Source organism: Gigantopelta aegis, chromosome 10 (genome assembly GCF_016097555.1).
Source record: "Gigantopelta aegis isolate Gae_Host chromosome 10, Gae_host_genome, whole genome shotgun sequence".
NCBI lineage: Eukaryota > Metazoa > Mollusca > Gastropoda > Neomphalida > Peltospiridae > Gigantopelta > Gigantopelta aegis.
In genome coordinates this window covers 16,346,534-16,372,843 of record NC_054708.1, presented here as the reverse complement: position 1 = coordinate 16,372,843, position 26,310 = coordinate 16,346,534, and the positions used below count along the sequence as shown (strand labels likewise).

At 38.3% G+C, this 26,310-nt stretch overlaps 1 protein-coding gene across 1 annotated transcript in view; it reads left to right on the top strand.

Moving 5' to 3' along the window:
- The window catches only part of LOC121383433 (protein mono-ADP-ribosyltransferase PARP14-like), a 31,793-nt gene extending 6,810 nt beyond the window's left edge, over nucleotides 1-24,983 (top strand). The window contains exons 4-6 of the mRNA XM_041513451.1: nucleotides 3,429-3,586; nucleotides 19,297-19,468; nucleotides 22,730-24,983. Coding sequence (XP_041369385.1) covers nucleotides 3,429-3,586; nucleotides 19,297-19,468; nucleotides 22,730-23,010 — 611 coding nt within the window. The 3' untranslated portion in view covers nucleotides 23,011-24,983. The remainder of the gene's footprint in view (nucleotides 1-3,428; nucleotides 3,587-19,296; nucleotides 19,469-22,729) is intronic.
- Nucleotides 24,984-26,310: the final 1,327 nt, after the last annotated feature.

Here is a 26,310-nt window from a genome sequence, read left to right as displayed (position 1 = left end):
TACAGGCCTCTGATAATTGTATGAACAATAATTTTGTTTGTACAATACTAATTTTACGTAACCTATTATTTTGTTCACACAAGAAAGGGGCAGTACATAGCCTAGTGATAACGTTTTCTAATTTTTATATTTTAGAGTATTTAATGTTGCTTAAAAATACAAAAACAAAAAAGATAGTTTGGACTTACTTATAAGCACATTTGTGCCAGGTGTCCACTATTTACAACCAGATATCCAGTATTTATGCTATTATATTCCCAATCACTATGTTTTACTGACTTTAGTTATTTTTAAAAAGAAAACAATTACAATTCATATCCCAATATTTCATGATGCTTGTTGGTAAAATAAGCAAATTTGTTATATACTCTTCAAAAAAAGTGGAACCTGAAATATTAATGTTAATATCAACTATACCGAACATACGTTTTGATCACAGACATCCTAGTAAAGAACGTTCAGGTCTGTTTATCAACACACCGAAACACATTCCATTGTTTGCTTGTGCATCACGCAGTTGCCCCGTACACGTGCATGGGGTGTCATTTTGTAGGAAGGTCGATTAATCACTGTGGAACATTATTTCTGTCAAGCTTTTTCATTTTGTTGATCATACAGTTGTTATTGTTTTGTTTTTAGTCATTTTTGTTTGAATATGCGATTTACTGATAAAAAACTCCCGTCAACTTTCAAATTTCACTTTTGACCCCAATTGTCCTTCAAGATCTTTTACTGAACTACCGGTTGTAATGTTTGCCCAATTAATTCACTATTATCATATAACCATTCCCCACAGCTAATATACCTTACAATTTTGGTAAATTTTTATTATAGTTAGTCTACTTTTTTTGAAGAGTATATATTAACTCTTGCAGTCGGCTATTAGTTCTTCAAAATGACCTGACATTCCTCCATTGTGCAAGATGTTTAAGATATTTAGCATATGTGGAATGTTCTAAAGATAAATGCTATGACACAGTAGAAAAGAAATATATTTATAAACCAGGAATAATTGTTTTTGTTAAGATGCATAATGCTAGTTTACTTTAATCCTTAGGCCATAGCCAGCATTTCGAGTGGGGTGGGATGGGGTGTGGGGGGGGGCTGACTAGATATTTGCTGGGGCCTTCTGGATATGGGCATGCTCCCCTGGAAAATTTGAAATCTCTGAAAGACTAAAATGCGTTTTCCTGGCATCTGGAACTTAAAACAATGATTTTTTACTATTTTGTAAATTGTATTTTTGTTATTTATTTTTGTTTTGTTTTTAAGATAATGAAATTCAGGCACACAATAGGAGTTAAGGGTATTGACCCGAGGTGCATGTTAAATGTTTTTGGCAATTGCTTATTATAACCTTAGTAACAGAAAGGTACATGTACGTGTACCTCATACTATGATCAGTTCCTTTAATAAAGAACATATTTATGAAAAATGAAACAGATTATCTTCTTAAAAAGTGTATCATCACGAATCACCGCCAATACATGCAGCCCCTGTTAAGAGTACAGGTATAGTCCTAAAATATTTTAGAAAAAGGTGTTACATAAGGTATTGTATCCCATTTCATTTTTGTCACTGATGTGTCATGTCATCAAAAGGGCATCTACATGTTATACGTAAAACGTTTGAAATACTTGGAAATAATGGGCATGATAAAGCAACTTTTATGTCAAAAGAACAGAAGAATATTGCTTGATATATATGGAAGTCTGTGTCAACTTGAATTTATATGAAGATCAAGGCATGAACAGGGTTACTTTCTGTTGTTAACCTTTTATTTCTAACTTTGGTTGATATATCAATGGAAGGTGAACTGCTGTCATTGTCATGTAATTATTGAATGCTAGGTCATCAATATAGCAGAAAGTTGAGTCTAAAATACTGGACTCAAGTACTTGAGGGTCAAACTTGACCTGGACCCGATTCCCCGCCAGATGATAATCAGACTAAGGATTAAAGTAAACTAGCATTATGCATCTTTATTCCAGCACTGAACATGGATATCAAATCATGCCATTGTATTGCATTCCACATGTTCGACTTTTGTTTTCCCTCCATGTTTTATAGCCCTATAATGTAATTAGCGGCAAGCATACCACATGCTCTTCCTTGCACAGGTACTCGAGTCGTGTGAACGGACTTGAGTCTTACTAGATTCGGCCTGTGCCCGAGTACTTGAGTACTCGTGAAGACCCTAGCAGAAAATACAATTAAACATTTTTGCTACATGTAGGTTCCTTTGTTTTTATTTTGCCAGATTAGTTAGAAATTCAGAATCATGTACATGGCAGCTTTGGTAATGGGATTGCTAAATGACAAAGGCAAGCAAATATTGTTTTATAGGAGAGTTGCAAAAGTTACAATCAAGTATTTGTGCAATATTATAAAAAAGAAGTGGACCTCAGCTTTTGCAGGAAGGTTTGGATGATCCCCCCCCCTCCCCCCCCCCCCCTAAATACGAGCCTGTTAAATATGATTATATCAACTACACAATCAATATTTACAAATCCAGCTACTATATCATTAGATGAATGAATAAATTACATTTGTAATTATATTCTCTTGACAGTATTTAGTTATTTCATGCAGCCATGGTGTGTGCTATTCTGTCTATGGGATGGTGCATATAAAAGATCCCTTGCTGCTAATCGAAAAGAGTAGCCCATGAAGTGGCAACAGCGGGTTTCCTCCCTCAATATCTGTGTGGTCCTTAACCATATGTCCGACACCATATAACCATAAATAAAATGTGTTGAGTATGTTGTTAAATAAAACATTTCCTTCCTTCCTTCTTCATATATGTTGTTCTGTTAGAGTTCAAGGAGTCATAAAGGGTGGTGCTTCTAGTCTGAGACTACTGAAAACAACCTGAGAACTAACTGCCAGACGGGCCTAATTATCGATTCATGCAAATTAACTTAAATGTAATAATAGAATTTATCACTGTTGTGAGGTGTAGATACAGCAATTCCAACCTCGGTAATTCTCAGCCCTCACAAAAAAATTTTTGTCCCTCGGGTTGGAATTGGCTTATCTACACCTCACAATGCCCATTTAATTACAGTAACAAAACATTAATTTTGTAGGCAACAGTTTGTTTATTAGAACGATTCATAAACATTTCACCTACAAATTCATTTAATCATACATGGTAAAACAGTCCACATGCAATGACATAAAAATTTAACAACTTGACAATAAATATAACGTTGAATATATTAATTTGTTTAAATATTTTTAAAACAATGATACAAAGTGAAATGGCAACTTGGGGAATACCTAACTCAACAGAATTCTGAAAAACATGAATTATGACGTCAGGCATATCGAGAAATCGTGCTAGACAGATCATGCAAAAACTGGCTAATTCAGTCCAGTGGGCAAGAAAAATAAATCTATTCAAGTAACTGTTTTGACTCTTCCAGAATCAGATTCTCCATTTGAATTGCCAAGCAACTGGACTGCAATGGGACAGGATGAAGACCTGAAGGTGGTCACACTGCAGGCTACAGATGGTGATTACCAGACTGTTTCTCAGAGCTTCATCACTGCAGTTCATAACCCAAATATAAATATAATCAAGGTCAGTGTTCTCTCTGGGTTAACTGAAGGAGGGTGTCCACGCGACCCCACACCCAACCTTTTAAAAACACAACTGAAAAGCCAAGAATTTTTTTTTTTTAAAAAGGATAGCTTGGTTACTGTATATCATTGTGTGTTAGTTGACTTTGTGGATATACCTATCCATTATTTTGCCTCTCTGTATCTGGTACAAAAAGGTTTGTACAGTGTACAATGTGACATTCCCGAACTGAATAATCACTATAGTTGTGGCATTTAATTATACCCAGAACATGAAAGTCACATATACCAAGAATGATAATAACTTTCATCCAATTACGAGGTCTTCAACAACTGCCATGTGTCTTGTTAACACATGCATTGAACAGATTCTCAGAAATAGTCCCTGTTATCACACATCTTAATATTGTAATAAACTAACTCGCTGAGCACACATTAATAATAATCACACAAACAACAAGTGACAAACTTAGATACATTTATGTCCAAAGATGTTATACAATATTGATAGTTGCAAATTTGTATTACTCAAGTAAAGTCTGGCATTAACTAGTATACTTACCGAATGTTCTTAGTAGATTTCACCGCGCGGGACCATAACAAATGCTGTATAATTCAAAACTCTGCATCCGGACCCAGTGACATCAGACCACAAGATTCACGTCCAAAGCAAGCTGGAGACAACTCTTGCTGGAACGATGTTCTCCCACTTTCCACTTTGTGCTAAACTGTCTCTGACCTATCACTGAATGTCTGAGCAACGGAACGGAAGAAGGTCTTAACGTTCACATTCAGAGCAAGCTGTTGTAGCGCACGCCTATCTTGGGCAGGACAGGAAAGGGTGGGGAGGGTGAAGGAGGGGCCGCCTGCACTGGCAGGTGCAAGGGAGCACCAGCAGTCCAATCAAGGTTGGTAACAGGCGGTGAGTGGTAGGTGCTATGGAATTTTGGAAGTCCCGTAGGATTAAGCCAAAGAGAAAGTGTGCGAATTTTTGTTGAAGTAAATTTGGCGCAATTTTGATGGTCGTTCGAAAGTGAAAGGTGTCTGAGTAACGTCCCAGCTTGCCGTATATACTTGCAGGATCCCTGACCTTTATCATCTAATCTCTGCATAATTAACCACAGGATTTAATCCATTAACCAACCAGATCATTTCAAAATATCATTGACCACATACAGATGCTGTTCAAATTATTGGTGGAATATTTCCTGGTACACAAGAGTTAGTCCATTTTCAGCATATGACATTGTTCAACTTTCCAAACGTAAGCTTATAATTCTTTGAGGTAGGTAATTTATTACCTCACCAACTATTATACATTTAGTACATTATTCCGCTCACTGTTACTTGTCAGCACAACTGGTTTCATTGTATACTAATTAAATTGGAACATTATATACACCATCTTGGGTTCAAAGTTCCTGTCTTGACATTTCCTGATTCACCTGTAACTTTCTTATAACTTCTTCTTCTTCTTCAGCGATCCCGGCCATGTCAGATGGGAAGTCCGGTATTGTGGACAAAATCCACAGTCTGCCTTAGCGACGTCACTGTCGCCCCACAGCTTCTTCCTCAGGTCCACTGCACTGGGCCAAGTTTGCTGTCACAGGGTGATGAAGGTGGGACAGGAATGGAGAATGTAGGCTGGTGTCTGTGGACCAGTGCCACACGGGCTCTCCTCCGTGTGAAAGATTTCCAGCCTGAAGAGATGCGAGAGGAGCTAACAATGTCCTGTTCTCAGTCTGAAGATGGTGACCTGTTGCGCCCTGTCCAGCTGGTAGATGCCATTCCCTTCAGGCCCTGTCTGCAGATGCTGCCTCCACATGTTCTTGAGGTGGTTTTTCAGAAGGGTCTTGACTTCTCCATATGACATTTGGTGGGCAGTTTGTTCCTGTTTGCTCACAGCTTGGAGAGTCTTGTCAGGTGTTCATTGTCCATAACACCACAGTGGGAGGGGATCCACTGCAACACCAGGTTTGTTTTGGAACCCAGTGTTTGGAGTTCCCTTCTGGTGTCCTGGAGGATCTGGTCTATCTGTGTGGACTGAAGACTCTGGAGAAGGGCTCGGCAATCAGTGAGGAAGACTGAGAAAATAGGTCATCCCTTGCATTCAGGATCTGAGCAGCATGAAGTAAGGCGCAGGTTTCAGCTCTGATGTTGGTGGAGAAGTGACCAGTGGCAACAGACTTTGTGTCAGAGCTGCCGTCAGAATACCGTATTTAGACACCACCTCCCCCATTTCGCACAGCATTTTCTGCAGAGCCATCTGTATAGACTCTGGTCCAGGTGGTGGGTGGGTAGTCCCTGTCCAGCATTTCAAGGGTCAGGGTTTTCAGTTCTATTGCTGTGTGGTCTTCTTTTGCTCCGACTCCAGGAACGTTAAAGATGACAGATGGGATATCCACTGACCATTCATCATAGTCTTGGAGCACTTTCTGTTGTTGGTTTTTGAGCGGGAGATGTTCACTGTGTTTTTTCTGAAGAGCCTTAATCAGGTGATTTGGACTCTGCTGTTTGATGTGGTTCTTGGTCAGAGATTGGAGTGCAGTGGGTGAGATGCAAGCCTCTTCATTCTCTCACTTTGTCTCAGGAGCTTCTCGTCTCTTCTCTCTTGAAGTGAGAGTAGGCCAACAATCTTCTCCACTGCAGCTATAGGGGTGATCTTCATGCCCCCTGTGATGACTCGGAGACTGGCATTCTGCACCTTGTCCAGATGGTCTGTATTGCTTTTAGCTGCTGTAGACCAGGAGGTGGAGGTGTATTCCATGTGGGGTCGGACAGATCCTGTGTATACTTGAGTCAGGATCTTCATGTTGGCACTCCACTTGGTGCCTGCTAGTTTCTTCATCACGGCCATCTTCTTGATAACTTTGCTGTGAATCACGTTGATGTGAGGGGACCATGTGAGCCTCCTGTCCAGTGTCACCCCAAGGTAGGTTGGGTTGTCATGCTGCAGAATGTCCTGGTCATCAATCTGCAGGCTGAACTTTTCTTTCTTGGGGGAGAGGGAAAAACCTGTGGCCTCAGTTTTTGTTTTTGTTCCATTGATCGTGACCATCCACTCTTTGGCCCAGTCTGAGATCAAGTTCATTGTCACCTGCATCCTGTGTGCTGCTGTGTTGGTCTGTTCTGCTTTGGTCCACACTGCTAGGCCGTCAGCATGAAGTGCTCTGGAGATGTGGGTAGATAGGTGGTCAGCGATGTCATCTATGAAGTCCACGAAGAGTGTTGTCGAGATTACTCCCCCTTGTGGTACACCATTCTTGGATCTTCACTAGCTTGCTCATCTGACCATTCAGTTTTATGCTGGCTGACCTTTGAAACAGGTAGCTGTGGATCCAGTGGTGCATACTGCCACAGACTTTCTTTTGAGGAACTTCAGGAGGAGGCCTTCTTTCCACACTTTGTTGAAGGCCTTGGTCAGGTCGACAAAGACTACGATGGTTTTTATCTTTTGTTGGAAGCCATCTTCAATGTCCTGAGTTAAGAGCGCTATCTGGTTTTGCGGAAGCCTGACTGTATGGAGCTTATGAGGCCGTTCTTCTCCAGGTGGTGTTGGAAGCGCCTGTTGACCATGCGCTCCATGGTCTTGCTAAGACAGCTGAGGATGCTGATGGGGTGATAGCTGGTCTTTTTGTGCCTGTCCTTTTTCGTCTTCATGATGGGTGTTAAGATGGCTTCCTTCCAACAACTTGGGAATTCACCAGAGTTCCAAGACTGGTTGAATATGTCTAATAACTTCTGCTTGGTGTTCTTGCCAAGATGTTTCATCATTTTGTTAGTGATCCCATCTTTTCACAGTGCCTTTTTGTTTTTTAGTTGTCTGATGGCGCAGTTCAGCTTTTGGATAGTAAAAACGGAAGTCATTGCAGCTGATGGTGTTTGCTTTCTGAGCTCCTCTTTTATTTTTCTTCTGACTTCAGTTTGTTTGTTCAGGGGAACATCTAGGACACTGTCATCTCTGAAGTATTCTGCCAACAAAGACGCAGCCTTCTTCCCTGTGTACATCTCTTCATTTTCCTTCAGAAGCGGTGCCATTGGAAAATGTTGATGGTCGTCATTTAGGGTCTTTGTTAGTCTCCAGAGCTTTGTGGTGTTCCTTTCCATGTTTAGAGAACTGGTTTTCTCATGCCACGATTTTCTTATTTCTTTGTTCTTTTCTTCGTCGAAAGCTTCTCTGGCTATATTGTATGCAGCTGTGGCTTCGTTGCTTGGTGATTCTTGCAACTGTTCTTCTGCTGTTGTGAGTTACTCATGGAGGATTTGGAGATTATCGCTCCAATAAGGCTTGTAGTTGTCTCTTCTGCCTCATGGTATACTCTGCTTGCTGCCTCTAGAATGCAGTTGGTAATGCATTATTCTATGTTCTGGTGGATGACATTTCAGAGTTGATGTTGCTTTCTTCACAAACTTGTCTGTTAGCTCTTCAAACTTGGTCCAGCTGGCTTTTTTTTTTTTTTGCATCTTAGAAGGCTGTTCTGCCAGGGATAACTTCTTACAACAAATATGTCTTTTAATTCATTGGTTTCGCTATCAGCAATACCAGTGTATTCTTCATCCATGAAAATAAACCATAACCATTTCATAACCATCCAATGCAGTGGTCGAAATTCCAACATTAGCGATCGTCACTGTCCACCATTAACCTATATATATATATATATATATATATATATATATATATATATATACTCTGTCAAAAAAGAAATGCATAGGTGATAGGGAAAGAAGAAAAGTGTTTGATTTTACAAAATATCGTTTTTTTTTTTTTAAAATGTTGCTGAATGACCATGTTTGTTAATGTTCCTGGAATGGGACAGCATGCCCAAATGCACCCTAAAACAAATTTAAAGCACGTTGTGGCACGTGCAACAATTGCAGGAAATCGGCGTGAAATGGTCAGATTTTGGCGAATGCATGTGAAACTCGGGGGGGGGGGGGGGGGGGGGGGGGGTGGGGGCAGTGATGGGTATTTAAAGCTGCAATGATGCCTCATTTCCATTTCAATGTACACGAGTTACAAGATGCCAAGACTAAGCCTGCCGAATCGAAACATTGCAGTAGAAGATGGTTTACGGGCTAGGAGGCCGTATGTTGGCCCCGTCCTGCGACGTCAACATCGACATTTACGTGTTCGCAGGTGTACGAATGTACAGGGGTGGAACTTGGGAAACTGGCGGCGAGTATGGTTCAGCGACGAGTCACGTTTCCTTCTACAGCGACGTGATGGACGACAACGTGTTTACAGACGCCGCAGTGAACGTTTTGCCAACAACTGTGTCTCCCAAGCTGACAGATTCGGTGGAGGGAGTGTCATGATGTGGGGAGCCATCTCATACACTGGCAGAAGTGAACTTGTGTTCGTACAAGGCAACCTAACAACTGTACGCTATCGGGATGAAATTCTGTGCCGTCACATGCTTCCCATTTTGGATTGACAGAGAGAACTCTTTCAGCAGGACAATGCCAGGCCGCATACGGCACGTGTAACGACGGATTTCGTACAGAATGAGAACAGTAATGTGCTGCCATGGCCATCAAGATCATATACGCATGTCAAATTTGACTGTGATATGATCATAAATAACAAAATTATGCCAATTTGTATTAAAGAGATAAATCCATGAATATTTCGCCTATGTGTTTCTTTTTTGACAGAGTATACTATGCCAGAATAGTATAACAGCAAGCTGACTAATTTTTCAATAGAAACAGAACAATGTCATCTCATATTGGGGATCAATATTTTCACCAAAATAAATGTTCATGAATCTGTTTATGGAAGGACAGACCAACATTATTTTTATATATCCTTATATTTGTTAGGTTGTACTATACAAAATAAAATCCTCTAAGCAACAATGTTAATTTATGTGGTTAAAAACATTGTAAGCAGTGTATCAACCAAAGTATGCATGTGTCCAACAAGTATGAATACTACATCCCCTCTCAACAAAGTATTCACTGAAGAATAATAAAATTTCCGTTACATTCATTACAATATGACATCATCCCTTTGGTCCAGCCATAACAACTGGAGTTTGTTCAATTCTTGATGAATGTAAAAAAAATACATAACCAGAGAACGTCATACCTGATGATGTTATTTTATATTGGTAATTTGTCTTATTGAGCATTGTTTGTAATCCAAAAAATAATTCAAAATAAAATATTAATTTTTTAGTGTTATTATTAGTAAGTATGTTTAGAATTTAATATTAAGTATATTGTCTGTTATTTCTTTTACGTTCATCTGTGTATGAACAACAAAAATAATCTGCTAACTTATGAGAGAACGGCTTCGCTGATTCACAGTCATTCCTTAAATGAATGAATGCAAGTTTAACGACACCTCAGCATGAACATAAATACATCAGCTATTGAGTGTCAGACTTAGGTAAATGCATAAATGAAGTCATGGATCAACATCAATATATAAAAGTGTCAAATGAAAACAGTGTAAAGAGCTTTGCAAAACGTATAAATATTTCAGGTGAGTAAATTTAAAATTTAAAATACAATTCAGCATCTCTTTAAGATTTTAAACAAAAGTGCAGAATGGAATTGAAATGATTCCATCGCATTTCTTCTGCCAAATGTATCTTTCCTCGACTGCTAAAGATGATTGCACTCCACCAAAATGTGACGTAACGTCAGAGTACACTGACAGTGCTCACACTTAAGTGCAAGATCCTTCTTCAGAATAAATAAATCAGTTAAATATGTGTGACTGATGCCACTCTTCCAGGACTGGCTTGACTGAATAAAGCTTGTTTGCAACTATACCATTCGAATCATCTTGCCAAGTTATATATATACTCTTCAAAAAAAGAAACGCAAAAGGGTACAAATGGGTTATAACTCCGATTTTATGTTTCCTACCGGTTCATGCTTTGTGAATATAAGGTCATTGCATGTCCCAAACACATTCCCACGGTTACATTCGATAAAACGCAGCTACTGTACAATAAAGTTCCAAAATGTGAATATTCGCAAAAACGCAGCCACGTGCAAACCATGTCACCACTGCACGTGCGTTGTCTGCACGTGCAACATGAACACCGACAGTATAAAAGTGCAGGGTGTTCGCTTGCCTGGCCTCTGTATCTGGCCGACAGTTGACAATCCAGGACATGCCACGTCTCAGTGAACCGCAGAGAAACAATGCCATCGGCCGACTAGACGCAGGTGAATCCAGAACGGCCGTTGCCAGGGCATTCCATGTGTCCCCAAGCACCATCTCCAGACTGTGGGACCGTTACCAGCAACATGGATCAACACGTGACCTCCCTAGATCCGGTCGACCACGGGTCACTACCCCCGGGCAGGACCGCTACATCCGGGTACGCCACCTTCGGGAACGATTGACTACTGCCACCTCCACAGCCGCAGCAATACCAGGTTTGCGCAGGATATCCGACCAGACCGTACGGAACCGCCTACGTGAGGTAGGAATTCGTGCCAGACGTCCAGTTCGAGGTGTCATCTTAACACCACAACACCGTCGACTCCGACTGCAGTGGTGCCAGATTCATCGACAATGGCCTCAACTGCGATGGAGACAGGTGTGGTTCAGTGACGAGTCCCGATTTCTGCTCCGACGTCATGATGGAAGATGTCGCGTGTATAGGCATCGTGGTGAACGTTATGCGGCAAACTGCGTGCAGGAAGTGGACAGATTCGGCGGGGGTAGTGTCATGGTGTGGGCAGCCATCTCACACACTGGCAGAACTGACCTGGTCCACGTGCAGGGCAACCTGAATGCACAGGGCTACATTGACCAGATCCTCCGGCCACACATCGTTCCAGTTATGGCCAACGCCAACGCAGTGTTCCAACATGACAACGCCAGGCCTCACACAGCACGTCTCACAACAGCTTTCCTACAGAACAACAACATTAATGTCCTTCCTTGGCCATCGACATCACCGGATTTGAACCCAATTGAGCATCTATGGGACGAGTTGGACCGACGCCTCCGACAGCGACAACCACAGCCCCAGACCCTGCCCGAGCTGGCAGCAGCCTTGCAGGCCGAGTGGGCCACCATCCCCCGGGACGTCATCCGTACTCTGGTTGCTTCAATGGGCAGGCGGTGCCAGGCAGTTGTCAACACACGCGGAGGCCACACCCGGTATTGACTCCAGATGACCTTGACCTTGGTGGTGTGTCCTATCACTTACTCACAATGGACTAGAGTGAATTGTGAACAATCCTGCAACATTTGGTAATTATCGGACTCACCATTCAATAATTAAATCAATTCTCCAAATGTTACGACAATGTGGTTTTGCGTTTCTTCTTTTGAAGAGTATATATATATATATATATATATATATATATATATTATGTTATATAAGATATACTAAAACGCAAAAGAAACGCAGGTCCTGAAAATGCGAAAGAATTGCACTTTGTAAAGCAGTATCTTTGGTGGAATTGAACCTCAACTGTGTTAAAGGACATGGCACACACCCACACCGCAGTCCCACCTGCGTGTCAATTTCATTACCTGTGTGACGTCACGAATTCTCAAAACACGTTGTTTGCACGTGCTGGATCATCCGTATCATGAATCCAGTGCAAACACACTCATTGAAATGCTTATAAAGCCTACACACCTGGATTTAATCGCATAAATTCAATTTGAGTAGTGACAGACAACAGAATCACATTTTAAAAATGCCGCGACTGACGCAACTCCAGCGAGGGATGGCCATCGGGATGTTGCAAGCCGGACAGACCCGTACTGCTGTAGCCAGACAATTGGGATGTCATGTTTCGACAATCGCACGCCTTTCTCAACGTCACCAAATCACTGGATCTGTGAACGATCGACCACGCACCGGCCGCCCGAGGGTGACAACCGCAGCCCTAGACCGGTACATCCGGGTGACCCACCTTAGGAATCAGATGCTGCCAGCAGCTAACACCGCTCACCAGGTGCGTGGTCCACGTGGTCCAGTGTCCGCCGATACAGTCCGACGCCGTCTGAGGGCAGCAGGACTCCGTAACCGCCGTCCTTATGTGGGACCAATATTGACCCCTCGGCACCGCCAACAACGTCAACAGTGGGCGCAACAACATCAAAGATGGCGACGTGGCCAGTGGCAACAAGTTCTGTTTACTGATGAGAGCCGTTACAATCTTTCCAACGCTGATGGCCGAATCCGAGTATGGCGACGTCGACATGAACGTTACTCCGACTGCTGCGTTCTGCAGGCCGACCGATGGGGCGGGGGTAGTGTGATGGTGTGGGGTGGGTTCTCATTCAACCACAGAACACAACTTCATGTGTTCAGACAACGCGTTAATGCCGCCGTGTACCAAAATGACGTCATCAACAATCACGTCGTTCCCTTCTTTGCCGCTCACCCACGTGTGCGCTTGCTGCAGCAAGACAATGCCAGGCCGCACACTGCCAGGGCAACACAGGCGTTGCTGGCTCAGCACAACATCCCAACGTTGCCGTGGCCAGCCTTATCTCGGACATGGCGCCTATCGAACACGTCTGGGATGAAATCGGACGTCGCCTTCAGGCTCGCGGACAAACTCAGAATATGCAGGCGCTGGAGGCAGCATTGGTCCATGAATGGAACTCACTCCCTCAGGCATTCTTTCAACGGCTTGTCAACTCAATGAGGAGACGTTGCACTGCCTGTTTGAATGCCCAGGGTGGTCACACGCGATACTGACTTTGACAATGCTACAGGTCGTCTCTTTCACATTTTTAACATGGACCCCCACCCTACTTTATGACATGAAACAATAGGCAAAAAGGAATTCAATCAAAAATTTCCAACACCAATGTGTGCCGAATTGGTGTAGCTCCAAAATAAATGTTGAAATCTTCATTTCGTTTTGTTTTTTTAATATTTTATATCCAATTTAATGAGAACCTGCGTTTCTTTTGCGTTTTAGTATATATTGGTTTATACTATGTTTAAAAATCACTACTAGGCATACCAACCCTAGGCTGAGGCAAATCCAAAGCAGACTTTGCAGCTAAATCTAAAGCAGACTTTGCAGCTAAATCTGCCTTTTCATTACTCTGATGCCAAACATGGGTTGGCACCCAACAAAATAATTAATGTCTTTATTGACACACTTTCGTATCACAATCACAATTACCAGTAAGGGATGTTCCAGCTTCATATTATGTAAAGCTTGGAAATAAGAAAGTGAATCTATGAAAACAATAAACTTGAATGCAATAGAATCCTTTGTTTCTCACAAGGCTTTAACTTCAGCACTAAAGATTGGTGCTAAATCAGACAATCTCGTAGAAATTATTGTGTCTTATGGAAAAACTAGCAGAAATCACAGAATTCCCATCCTGTGATCTGTCTGTATAAAAAGAAATATAATCATGGTACCTCTTGAATTTTCAGAAATTATTGTTCATATATAACATCTGTACAAGCGTTTTTCAGCTGCGCAACACTAAGTGCTTTGATACATTAAAATGGTAAAACAAAATTTTTTCCAAAGTATGTTAAATCAATGTTGGAATTGGACAAAAACCGCTTTATGCAAATACCAAATGTAATGGTAGCATTCGGCTGTGCCTCAGACAGCTTCATATATTTGTTATCAAACACTGCATTATGTTTAGGATGATTTGGTAATGATTTAATCTTGGTGGTATTATGCAGAGAAATCTATGCACATCTAGCACCCATACAAGGTTCATGTGCATGAAAGTACATGCTTTCTACATGGGTAGACAAAGCCTAAGTCCCTTCTTGTGTATAAAATCCAGCATCTGCAAGTAAGACTTGTGTGTTGACCCGTACACAATGCATCCATCCATGTATACAGATGAACTACATCCTTTCAGTCTGCTCCCCATACTGTATTGTTACTAACTTTTAAAATACTGAGAGTTTTTAAGCCCTTCTTTTTAACATATTTTAGATGGTGCACAAAAGATAACTTTCTGTCAAATATAACCCCCAGAAATTTGGTCTCCTCCACCACTGGAATCAGATTTTTGTCCAGAAACAGCTGTGGATCTAAGTGAAGACCTCCTTTCTGGCAGATATGTCTTTGACTTTGAGAACCTAAAGCCATTGTCAGTTGCCCATTGTTGAAGTTTATTCAAGCAAAGCTGCGACTGATGTTCGTTGATACTCATACAAGGGAATCTGCAGCAAATATGAAAATCATTGACATGATAACAAGCAGTCAACACTAGGTTTTAAACACTGGGTGCTGTTGTTAATTTTCACAAAAAATACATTTACAGACAGGATTCTACCTTGAGGTACACCCATCTCTTGTGGGAGAGTATCAGACAAAGTCGACCCCACTCAGACATTAAAAGATCTATGTTTGAAACATTTAGAAATACAATTAGGAAGACAATGTCTTAGGCCCATGCCATGGAGGTCCTTTAAAATTCCATACATATACTTCCATATGGTATCGTAAGCCTTCTCCAAGTAAAAATATACTGACACTAAGTGTTGATAATAGATGATCAATTGTGCTATGTCTAGATCTGAATCCACAATCCACATTAGTAAACAATTTGTGCGTTCAAGATACCAGACAAGTCTATGATTGGTGATTAATTCCATGTTTTTTACATAATATTATGCAACTTGTCAAAGCTATAGGGTAATAAGATAACTAGTAGGATTCATTGGATCCTTACCATGAGGCTTGGGAACAGGAATGATAATTGATTTCGTCTGATTGGAAGGACAGTCTCCAGAAATCCAGATTATGTTAAAATATTCAAAAGAACCATTCAAGATGATTCAGGTAAATGTTTTGATAATTGTTAATGAATTTCATGTGGTTCTACTAAAAATATCATGGCCTTTAAGAAGAGCATCCTGCAATTCCTTCATAGAGAAGGGCCTGTACGTTGTATATTTCAGCATTTTAGGATGACAAATTAATAGATTGCTTTTCAGATTTATTTCTCACAGATATAAAATCGTCTGTAGTTGTCTGCTAATCGATTAGCAAAAATGTCACGATGAGATGTGATGTCCATATCTTTGACAGTCTAATGATTAACTGTATTGCTGGATTCGTTTTCTTTGATCTTACGGATCCTATTCCAGGCAGATTTCACAGATGTCTGAGAATTCAACATGGAGAAAAAAAAGTCCAAGATTTTTTACTTTGTCTGATTTCACTGCAAGCCTTAGCTCTAGCATTACGATATTGATTCAGGTGATTCCCAGTAGGTTCATGTTTGAGCCTCTCGAGAGTCCTATTTTGTTCTTGATTGTATCTCTGCAAGTATCATTAAACCATGGTTTATTGAAACACTTTGGTACTGCCCAAGTCTTAGTAATGTCAGATTGTTGCTGTATTCACTGAAGAAAGTGGCATCTTTTTGTGGCTCATTTTTTATATAACAGGATGATTTTACAACACTCCTGTGTTTTACATAAAATTGTACTTTGTTTTACAGGAACTTCATGCATATTTGAGGCACAACGCTACTTCACACAGTGGTAATGGATGAAATAAAATTGCAAACATATATTGCCCAGATAAAACAAATTGTTTTCACAATAAACACCATCACATTTATCACCAATGGCAGGACTTTTAGTAATTAACTACATTATTAAAAGTAGGGTACATGTCAAACTTTAACCATGCCAGATTTTATTTGGTTTAGTCGAGTCAACTTGCACATTGTCTTTTTGAGTAAATATTTAGTTCAGACTAAGAAGTTGGCTTATACAGAGATACTCTGTCAGCTAATACATTGTGGTATACATTTGCTCATATTAATAGAAATTTGGGTTGAGATCTAACTCAGTCAATAAAGTGCTTGCCTGAGCTGTTTAGGTCATAAACTCTAATCCCATCAGCAGTTTCACTATCAGACTGGGGGATTTCCTGTCCAAACCAGTGCTCCACAACTGGTATATCAAAGGCTGTGTTATATGCTGTGCTGTCTGTGGGAAAGTGCATACATACATGTAAATGATTCCTCGGTGCTAATGGAAAAATGTAGGTTTTCTTTAAGGCCATATATCACAATTACTAAATGTATGACATCCAATAGCTGATGATTTATAAATCAATATGCCCTAGTGATGTCATTAAACAAAAATGTTTGTAGGTAGTACTAAACCAAATAACTTCCGGCTGGGTCAAAGTTCGAGGTGCACCGAACTTTTGATAGAGAAGTGAACACCACAAGTCCTGTGATTGGTTATAAATGTGAGTGTGTTGATTGTAAAAAAAATTAGTTTCATCTGGGCTAAAAATGTATGCAATTTTATTTCATCTAGTACCACTGTGTCAAGTAACCTTGTGCTTGGAACATGTATGGGGTACCTGTAAAAAAAAGTACTCAAATTTTGTGCGGAACTAGGGTAGTCATAGACGCTACCCGTTATCTCAGAAATGAGCAGCTTGACACCCACTTTTTTGTGATTCACTTTAAGGGTGAGGGGTGGTAGTATTTATATCCGTGGCGTTTATGTCGATTGATACGTTGCAGGTAGGAGTTTTAGCCACATATGTTACTATTGTCGTCTATGGGATTTGATTTGGTAGTATACACCCTATAGCACATATTCAGTGCATAATAAAAAATATTATGATTTTGTGATTTTATTTACCGGTAATTAAACTATACTGGTTGATTAATTAGCTGTCACTGGACCATGCAAGTTCACAATGACCTTGACCTTGACACTAATCACTGTACATGGCTCTGAATGGAGTTTGAATGGAGTTTGAATCAAAGTTAGCACTGATGAAAAGTTGGTTTTGGCCTATAATTCATACTGTAAATATTCAATAATTTCTTTTTATATGGTATTTGACTTGCCATATACAACTGCTCTTAAATATGGTGTTATATATAGGCAACCTGAATTAAGATTTTAATAGCAATTTATTTTTATATTAAAAATAACATGTGTTAATAGTGGGTTAATGTCTTCAGTTTCCATTAACATAGTTAATTTTTCATGTATGCAATTCTGAAAACTCAAATTTGTAAAGAACTTGATTTTTATTGTCATTTTGACATATTTATAATGTGCTGTTATATTTTAGACAAGTTTGTAGTTTTATGCAAAATTTAAAATAAATTTAATGAAAAACTTCACCAAAGACATAATTAAATTTGTTGTCACTATTGTGCCTTCTGTTCTTAGTTATACTAACAATAATCTTGTTAACAATACCTTTAGATCTCCAGATGAAATATTTTTTTTAATAATCACTTAGTTTGCTCTCATGAAGACCATTTTAGGTTTATACTGGATTCAGAACCAGTTTTTTTCAGATTTGATTATCTGCCTTGGAGTAATTTGGTAATTTATTTTATTGTTAAAGCTGTATTACCCAATGTTACTTGCTAAATAAAATGCTGGATTACTGATTGTAGAAATACATCCAATATACATATTGTATTGATCTGGATTAGAAAATAATGCAATAAAATAGATGTTCGGGTAATTATGTCATTTAAAAGTAGTTTTTTTAAGTAATTAATCAAAAATAAATGTGTGAAAGCTGGATGATAATTCCAGATATCACAAATATTAAAAGCTCCAACTACAGTAGGCTACAAATAAAATATAGTCAGGAATATGGGTGGCTCCCAGTGGTTTTGATGGTTCATTATGAAAATCAGCATGGCCGATGGATTTGAAATTCCCACACCTGGTAACTTGAAGACGGCCACACCCTGCATACAGGATTTCCTCCCAACACAAATGTCCAGAACATTAAGTTATTACTTCATACAGGTACAGTTATGTTGGTGTTTCCTTCCTCAGACAGTGTATTTTTTTTAATACTGATATTTCTTTGATGTACCTGTTCAGGTCTCCTAATCTAGGGGTCAGTCAAGTGCATGTGTTTTAATGGGATACTTTAAAGGAGTAGAGGTACTCTGACTATCTTTGTTGTCTCTACATATATACCTGAGTACACACACCAAACTGACAGTAAATATCTTCTGGAGTTTTATTTTAAAACATTTTGTTGTTTAATATGACATATTGCATTTGTACAAAACTGTATACAATATATATGCCTTATGAGGTGTACATTATATTAGGTTGCACTGTAGAAACAACAGTTTCAGTGAGGCTGTCACTTTATGTCAGAATACACCAGATCCTGGTTGTCATAAAAACACATAGCAAGACACTTTTTGAAAAATGTATATTATCAGTATAGGTAGTAGTAAACCAAATAACTTCCGGCTGGGTCAAAGTTCGAGGTGCACCAAACTTTTGATAGAGAAGTGAACACCACAAGTCCTGTGATTGGTTATAAATGTGAGTGTGTTGGTTGTAAAAACAAAATTAGTTTCATCTGGGCTAAAAATGTATGCAATTTTATTTCATCTAGTACCACTGTGTCAAGTAGCCTTGTGCTTGGAACATGTATGGGGTACCTGTAAAAAAAAGTACTCACATTTTGTGCGGAACTAGGGTAGTCATAGACGCTACCCGTTATCTCAGAAATGAGCAGCTTGACACCCACTTTTTTGGTGATTCACTTTAAGGGTGAGGGGTGGTAGTATTTATATCCGTGGCGTTTATGTCAATTGATACGTTGCAGGTAGGAGTTTTAGCCACATATGTTACTATTGTCGTCTATGGGATTTGATTTGGTAGTATACACTCTGTAACTGAATGTCATGATACTGAGGTCATATCTATACATGGAAAAAAACATACTTAAATGTGCTGTATGTTTTTATTCTAGATTGAACGGATACAGAATAAGACCTTGTATCAGCAGTATGTGGCTAAGAAAAAACAAATATCAAAACAACGTAGTCAGCCACCTGAGAGGAAACTGTGGCATGGAACCAGTGCTGATGCTATAGTTTCTCTTAACACACATGGATTTAACAGAAGTTACTGTGGAAAAAACGGTTGGTAAAATATAGCACCACTTCTGATGTTGAAGTTATTTTATTTTTAATAAGTTTTCTGGATTTATCTGAAAATCTGGATTTTTAATTGTCTGGATAATGTTTCCAGGTTTTCCAGGTGTGTCCCAAATGTTTCTGGCTTGGAACTGATTTTTTATCTTTGAAATCAAAATTGTTTTTAAAAACTTATTTGCCAGTCTTAGACCCAGTGGTTTTCCGTTTAAAAAAAAGCTACATGTATTTTCCGTTTCATGTTTTTGTAAATTCCGTTTCATTTCCGTTACAGAATACAATATGTAGGTCTAATTAACAATTAAATAACACAAGTTGTGACTAATTAACATAACAGGCAGACGACGCTGTTTACTTTTTAATTTTTCATAATTCTTGACAAAATATTAATTTTTTAAGTTTTAAAAGATGAAAAAAATAAAAAGTACCTTTTGTCAAATATATCACATAAAAAAAATTACAATTGGGTCGGTTTTATTTACTTTGTACGAAACCAAAACAAGGGTCTGAAAATTGACATGCATCTCTATTTGTTGTTAAATCGAAGTAGGCCTTGATATTAGTAGCAAAAAATCGGAACAAAGTTTACAGTTATAACAACTAGATAAAGCATAATTGTCCAACAGTTGAGTGCACTGTTTTATTTAACGGGGCTTAGTGTTAACAAACGTAAACATTTTATTTATTTTTATTACCGCTTTGACAGTCTAACGTCTGCAATGTGAAGTATGCTCATGACACAGTGGACATAAAGTAACATAGAGCGTTCAGCCAGCCATTTTTTGCTAAACGTTTGCAAACATATTTTGACTGGTTCCCAAAGTAGTCATTCGGTTTAATGTGTAGCGTAAAAATCAGTCTTCCAAGACGAGCGTTACTCATGAAAAAAAAACCTGTCCCGTCTGCGCAGGCACAACAGTCTAAGCAGTAAACCAGTCCCAAGTTCAGCCAGCAAACATTTCGCTAACATTCGCGAAGTATTTGGTTCTCAACGGGCCAATCGTCAGTTTTAGTGTGTGGCAATAGTAAAATGGTATTAAAATCTGAAAATCGTAATTCCGTTTCACAATGGGAATTCCGTCCGTTTTCCGCGATCACGGAAAATCACTGGGTCTACAGTCTCCCTTGTCATTCTTGTCAGTCCAAAGCACCTGTTCATTTCTATTATTACATGATACAAAATAATGCAAATTGCAGTCAATATTTCAGGTCTTTTACATGTCGGACCTACAGTAGTATCAATCCACTGCCACTAGACATTCATTCAAAGCCACTGAGCCAGTCATGAGATATTAAACAGTTGTTAACAATAACACCATTCTTGGTGAGAAAGCTATCGTGGTATTACACTCAAATAAAACAAAAGACCCAGAGTTTGCTAGGTGTTACAATCATCGTCCTGTCTCATTGGAAGTGTTGTTGCAATCAGTATGGAGTCCTTTGGGGTTGCGTGTCTGGTCACTGGTAACTTCAGTCTTCGTTAATCTCGTGTCTGGTCAGTGGTAACTTCAGTCTTCGTTAATCTCAGCCTGGTAATATTGGTCCATATCTAATTGTTACTGAATAAATAGAAATATCACTGCTTTTGTCATTTACAACTACTAGGGGTATAAGTTTAAAAAATGATAAGCATGAATATGGCACGTTAAGGGCTGCTTGTGCCATGTTTACTAGTATTGGTCTATGTACCTATGTATACAGTTATCGTATACTAGTATATCTATATTACCTATAATGTAAGGTCATGCTTAATTCAATAGATACATGTACATTGTTTTTTTTTAGTTTAATCTGTAATCAGACGTTGATTGAGGCCATGCTTAATTGAGTACATTTGATGTAGTCTAATTTAATCACTTACTAGTAAGCTTCGATCTAATCATCAATGTTTTTTTAAAAATCAAACGTTGTACGTGCCGTGGATTTGTCTCATGTATTTTAATACAGTTGTAAAACATCAGCAGTATAGATCACCTTAAAAATAAGAATCTTCAGACTCATAATATTGTTACTATATTTATGGGCTAACTCGAATGATTCCCAAATAACAACAATCTTTGTACATGAAACACTGTATAGTTGTTATTTCAGTGAAAATATAAACAGAATAACATCTTAAGTAAACAGAATAGCTTTATATTGACATGAGTACTTTTGTGGTAAATTGTCAGATATTTTTCAAAGATGATAAACTAACAAGAGGCATTTAAAGTAGGCTATTAGGTGGATCCCAACTGCATATCCCTGCCCTTACAAAGTAATGAACCAGGCATGTGTAACAATGAAAATACCAACCTACATATAGCAAATATTGATAAAATACGGTGGCATTTTATAAATATTGTATTTCACTTTATTTTAACTTTGTCCCCCATTGTATCTTTTAATTAATCTACTCATAAGGTTAGAATAATAATAATAGTAATAGTAATAATAATAATAAAACTAAAGACCTAAACAAAATCTCAAATATATTTGGCTTTTTGGATACCGAATAATGAATACCTATCGCGGATAGCACGTGTTTGGAAATAATATCTGAATTAGCTACCCAAGTGTAAACAAAATAGTTGTAACCGACAAAAGCAGTGATATTTGTATACTTTAAGTTATAATTAGATGTGGGCCGAGATTACCAGGCCGTAATGCCTGAAGTCTGAAGTTACATTAATTTGAGTGTTGGCAAGAAGCCTTTGTGAAATAAACATGAAAGTTGAAGCACTGCTTTAAAAAGGCATAAAATGTAAGGAAATAATTAATAAATTTATTTATGGTTGACTTTTCAATGTAGTATATCCATTAAGTATGGTAAACGCCATCTTGAACATAAAAAATTGTTTCAACCTTTTTTCTTTGTTCTGGTGAATGGAATTGCTACTCCATGCAATTATCACCTTTTGAACTAATAGACACATACTATTCTATAGAAGTTTAGAATTTTGAATTGTTATACATGTATAAAGGTTGGGGTGGGGTTTTTTTTTATTTACTTTGAAAATTTGAAAGTCTACACATATTTTGATTGAATAGTTTTGAAACATGATACTTTGATTATCTGGGGTACTATAGTGACAATTAAAAATTAAATAGTGGAGATCTCTAGACCAGTAAGTCTCTTGTTTAAAACTATTGATGTGTTTGTGTTATGCATTTAATAATTTAGTAATGATGTTACAATATGGATGGTTGAAATTGTAATAAATTGGTAAACTGATATTATTTTTGTGGGTTTTTTTTTTTTTTTTTCAGCCACTGCATATGGTGATGGTGTATACTTTGCAGTTGATGCAAGGTATTCTTTATCCAATACCTATTCAAGACCAGATGCACAAGGCCATAAGCACATGTACTATGCCTCCGTTCTCACTGGTGATTTCATAACGGGTCAACATGGTATGAGAGTTCCACCTGCAAAGAGCATAACCCAGTTGTACGATTCTGTTGTTGATAATGCTAATACTCCGGGAATGTTCATCATTTTCAATGACACACAAGCATACCCAGATTATCTTATAACATTCAGTGTTTGAAAACTGAAAGTACGTGTACACTGAAATGCCAATGAACGACCACCTTGGTTCTAACACCCCCCCCCCCCCACTATCTAACACCCCCCCCACTCACACACACACACACACACACACTATAAAGGCCAATATTTTAAAGATCAGAATATTTCCTTATTATTTTTTAGTATAAATATTCCGTTACTAAGACCACCCAACTATTTCGGATTACGGCCAGTGCGGTCAGACGTACATGTATTGGTTGTTTTTGTGCATTTGGACCACAAACATGACCACTGCATTGTAAACCTGATATGTCGTAAAAAGGAAAAACAATAATTAATGTGGTGAAAATACTTGCCTCATGTGCTGCTCAAACAAGTTATAAATTAGTATTGTGTTTATTCACTTCAAAGTATTACTTTAATATTAGCAGCCAATAAATTGGCATGATTGACAGGGTTAATTTCTTGAATGTACATGTACGTCTTTTGATTGTACAACTTGCACATGATAATGTTGAAAAGTGACAGCTGCATAATAACAGTTGTACAGAGTAAGACGACTTTAAGAAAGAAAATGCCTTGCTATTTTAGTAGTTTATTTTTCAAATAGACACAATGAAGCTGCAAACAGTTCGGTGACCCATAATTCACAGGATTTTATTACCCGTATGTTTGGTATGTTTGCGGCAGTGGACACCTCCAAACCCTGGGAGTGCATACTTTGACAAGACAGTTGTTAATCTCTACTGTGTAATATCTAAGAAAATAATGGGCTCAGGCTAACCCTGTTATTAAGACCAAATTTTTTAAGTCCCATGGATGGCCGTAATAGCAGAGTTTCACTGTCCATGAAATTATCTTCCAAAAGTGAATAATTACTGTGAATGATCATGTAAGATAAACAGCTAATTGTCTACATGTATAATGGCATTTCCTTAATTATTGTACAAGTGATAAAATGGCAAAACCTCCTTTTTTAAATTATCTAGTTAGAACATTATAGACTTTCATTCCAAAGTGTACATCTGTAAGTATAACTATGATAATTAATTGCAGTTTTGATGTCACGTATTGGTACTGGTTGATGTGAAGGTAGTGGTTTTGATTCTTGTATACTGTTACTTACTTAGCTAGGGTAAAGATCACATCTACTACAAATATTGTGCTGGATCACAGTGAGGTGAGCACATAATATTATGCTTTTCTTTTGTGTGTTTGTTTTATGCACTTATTCTATATTGAACACCATTTATCTTGTGGAAAATATTAAAAGCAACTTCTGTTTGCATGTATGTGATGGTACTTTGAAACAGTTTCTGGTGTTGAATAAGCTGTTTTTACAGAATGTTATAGATCATGTAGTGATTGTATTTTCAGTAGACATGTATATATATATATATACAGTGGAACCTCGTCTGGACTCCATTACTCCGGAAACCTCACCTTACGGACGGTTTTATCACAAAACAAAACGACCACCCAGTAAAGTTATTCGTTAATCCGGATATTCAGCTTCCGGAACCGGACGGTCATAATTCTGAACCAAATGTAAAAAGTAAAGGCAAATTGCTTCGTTTGACTGGTCGCCGCTGATTGAACATAAAAGTAATCTGCCAATTAACGCTCAAGGAATCGACAGAGATAAAATGGCTGCACGGGGTTTCACACCGCAGTTTATTTAACCATTCACCTGTGTCTATTTAGTGTTAGTCAGATAGAGCACAAGTGTTCACAAGTGTTTGATGTTTTTAAAAATATGATTTCTTTATTCTATGACCAGACTGGCTGTTTTATTTTATAAAAAAAAAGAAGAGTATTTTATTTTTAAAAGTGGGTAACTCTTGATCATACCCTTAGGTACCCCATGACCTCGTTTTGTAACTACCCTCCTAACTTACCTGTATGATTTATTACTGAATACTGTTCATATTTGTTTTGGTGTCCAACTCAAGAGTATTGCCAGTCACCCAAAATAAAGACGAAGGAAACATCTTTATATGTTATTGCTATCAAAACACTGGCTCGCGATTCTTTCACAAGTGGAACAATGCTCATTCAGTTTCACACCGGTTTTAAGAGAGTTGTATTTCTGTGCTAGGGGCGGAGGGATGTATCATGTTGGCGCTAGTATTATATCAAATGTGTTGTTTTTATTTTGTTTGTGAATCAAGGGAGGTTACTCATCACGTACATTTCAATAATCCGGAAATTCGTTAACCCGGACGTTTTTTTTAATAACCATACTGTCCGGACTAACGAGGTTCCACTGTATATATATATATTATATATATATTTAGGCCTATATATGTAGAGAATAACTAGCTAATGACATAGGATAAAGTGGAATTCCTCAATTCATCTAAACAGGATAAAGCCGATATGCTATGTCATACAAAACTGGTTATTATCTTTATCCTGTAATCCATCAAAAATTTATGCAAAAACCCCCAATTATTGCTGTTTATTTCGGCTACATTGTACATACTTATTTAAGTCAAGTGAACGGTTTTGTGATGTATCTGTGGATATGACGTCCATGTGGATGTGATGTCACAAGTTATAATCTGCTAGTGTATGTTTATGACTGCTTTAATCAGACATCATAATCAACGGAAACGGTGGTGGCGGGATAAATACAAATTACATGCATGTACATTTACTATCATCATATTTGTTACTATGTTGCAAGTGTTGCAATTAATTTTTTTGGAAATTACATAAAGGGAATTCTCAATATTTGTAATGGTAATCATTTGATTTTTGTATATCTGAATGACAAAAGAATTATCCCTGATCAAGACAATGCAACATTTTAATATCTTTAATATTTGAGAAAATATGTTACTGTACAAAGGATTGGAGGTAGTACTAAACCAAATAACTTCCGGCTGGGTCAAAGTGCGAGGTGCACCGAACTTTTGATAGAGAAGTGAACACCACAAGTCCTGTGATTGGTTATAAATGTGAGTGTGTTGGTTGTAAAAAATAATAGTTTCATCTGGGTAAAAAAAAATTGCAATTTTATTTCATCTAGTACCAATGTGTCAAGTAGCCTTGTGCTTGAAACATGTATGGGGTACCTGTAAAAAAAAGTACTCGAATTTTGTGCAAAACTAGGATAGTCATAGACGCTACCCATTTTCTCAGAAACGAGCAGCTTGACCCCCATTTTTTTCTGATTCACTTTAAGTGTAAGGGGTGGTAGTATTTATATCCGTGGCGTTTATGTCGGTTGATACGTTGCAGGTAGGAGTTTTAGCCACATATGTTACTATTGTCGTCTATGGGATTTGATTTGGTAGTATACACCCTATAGCAC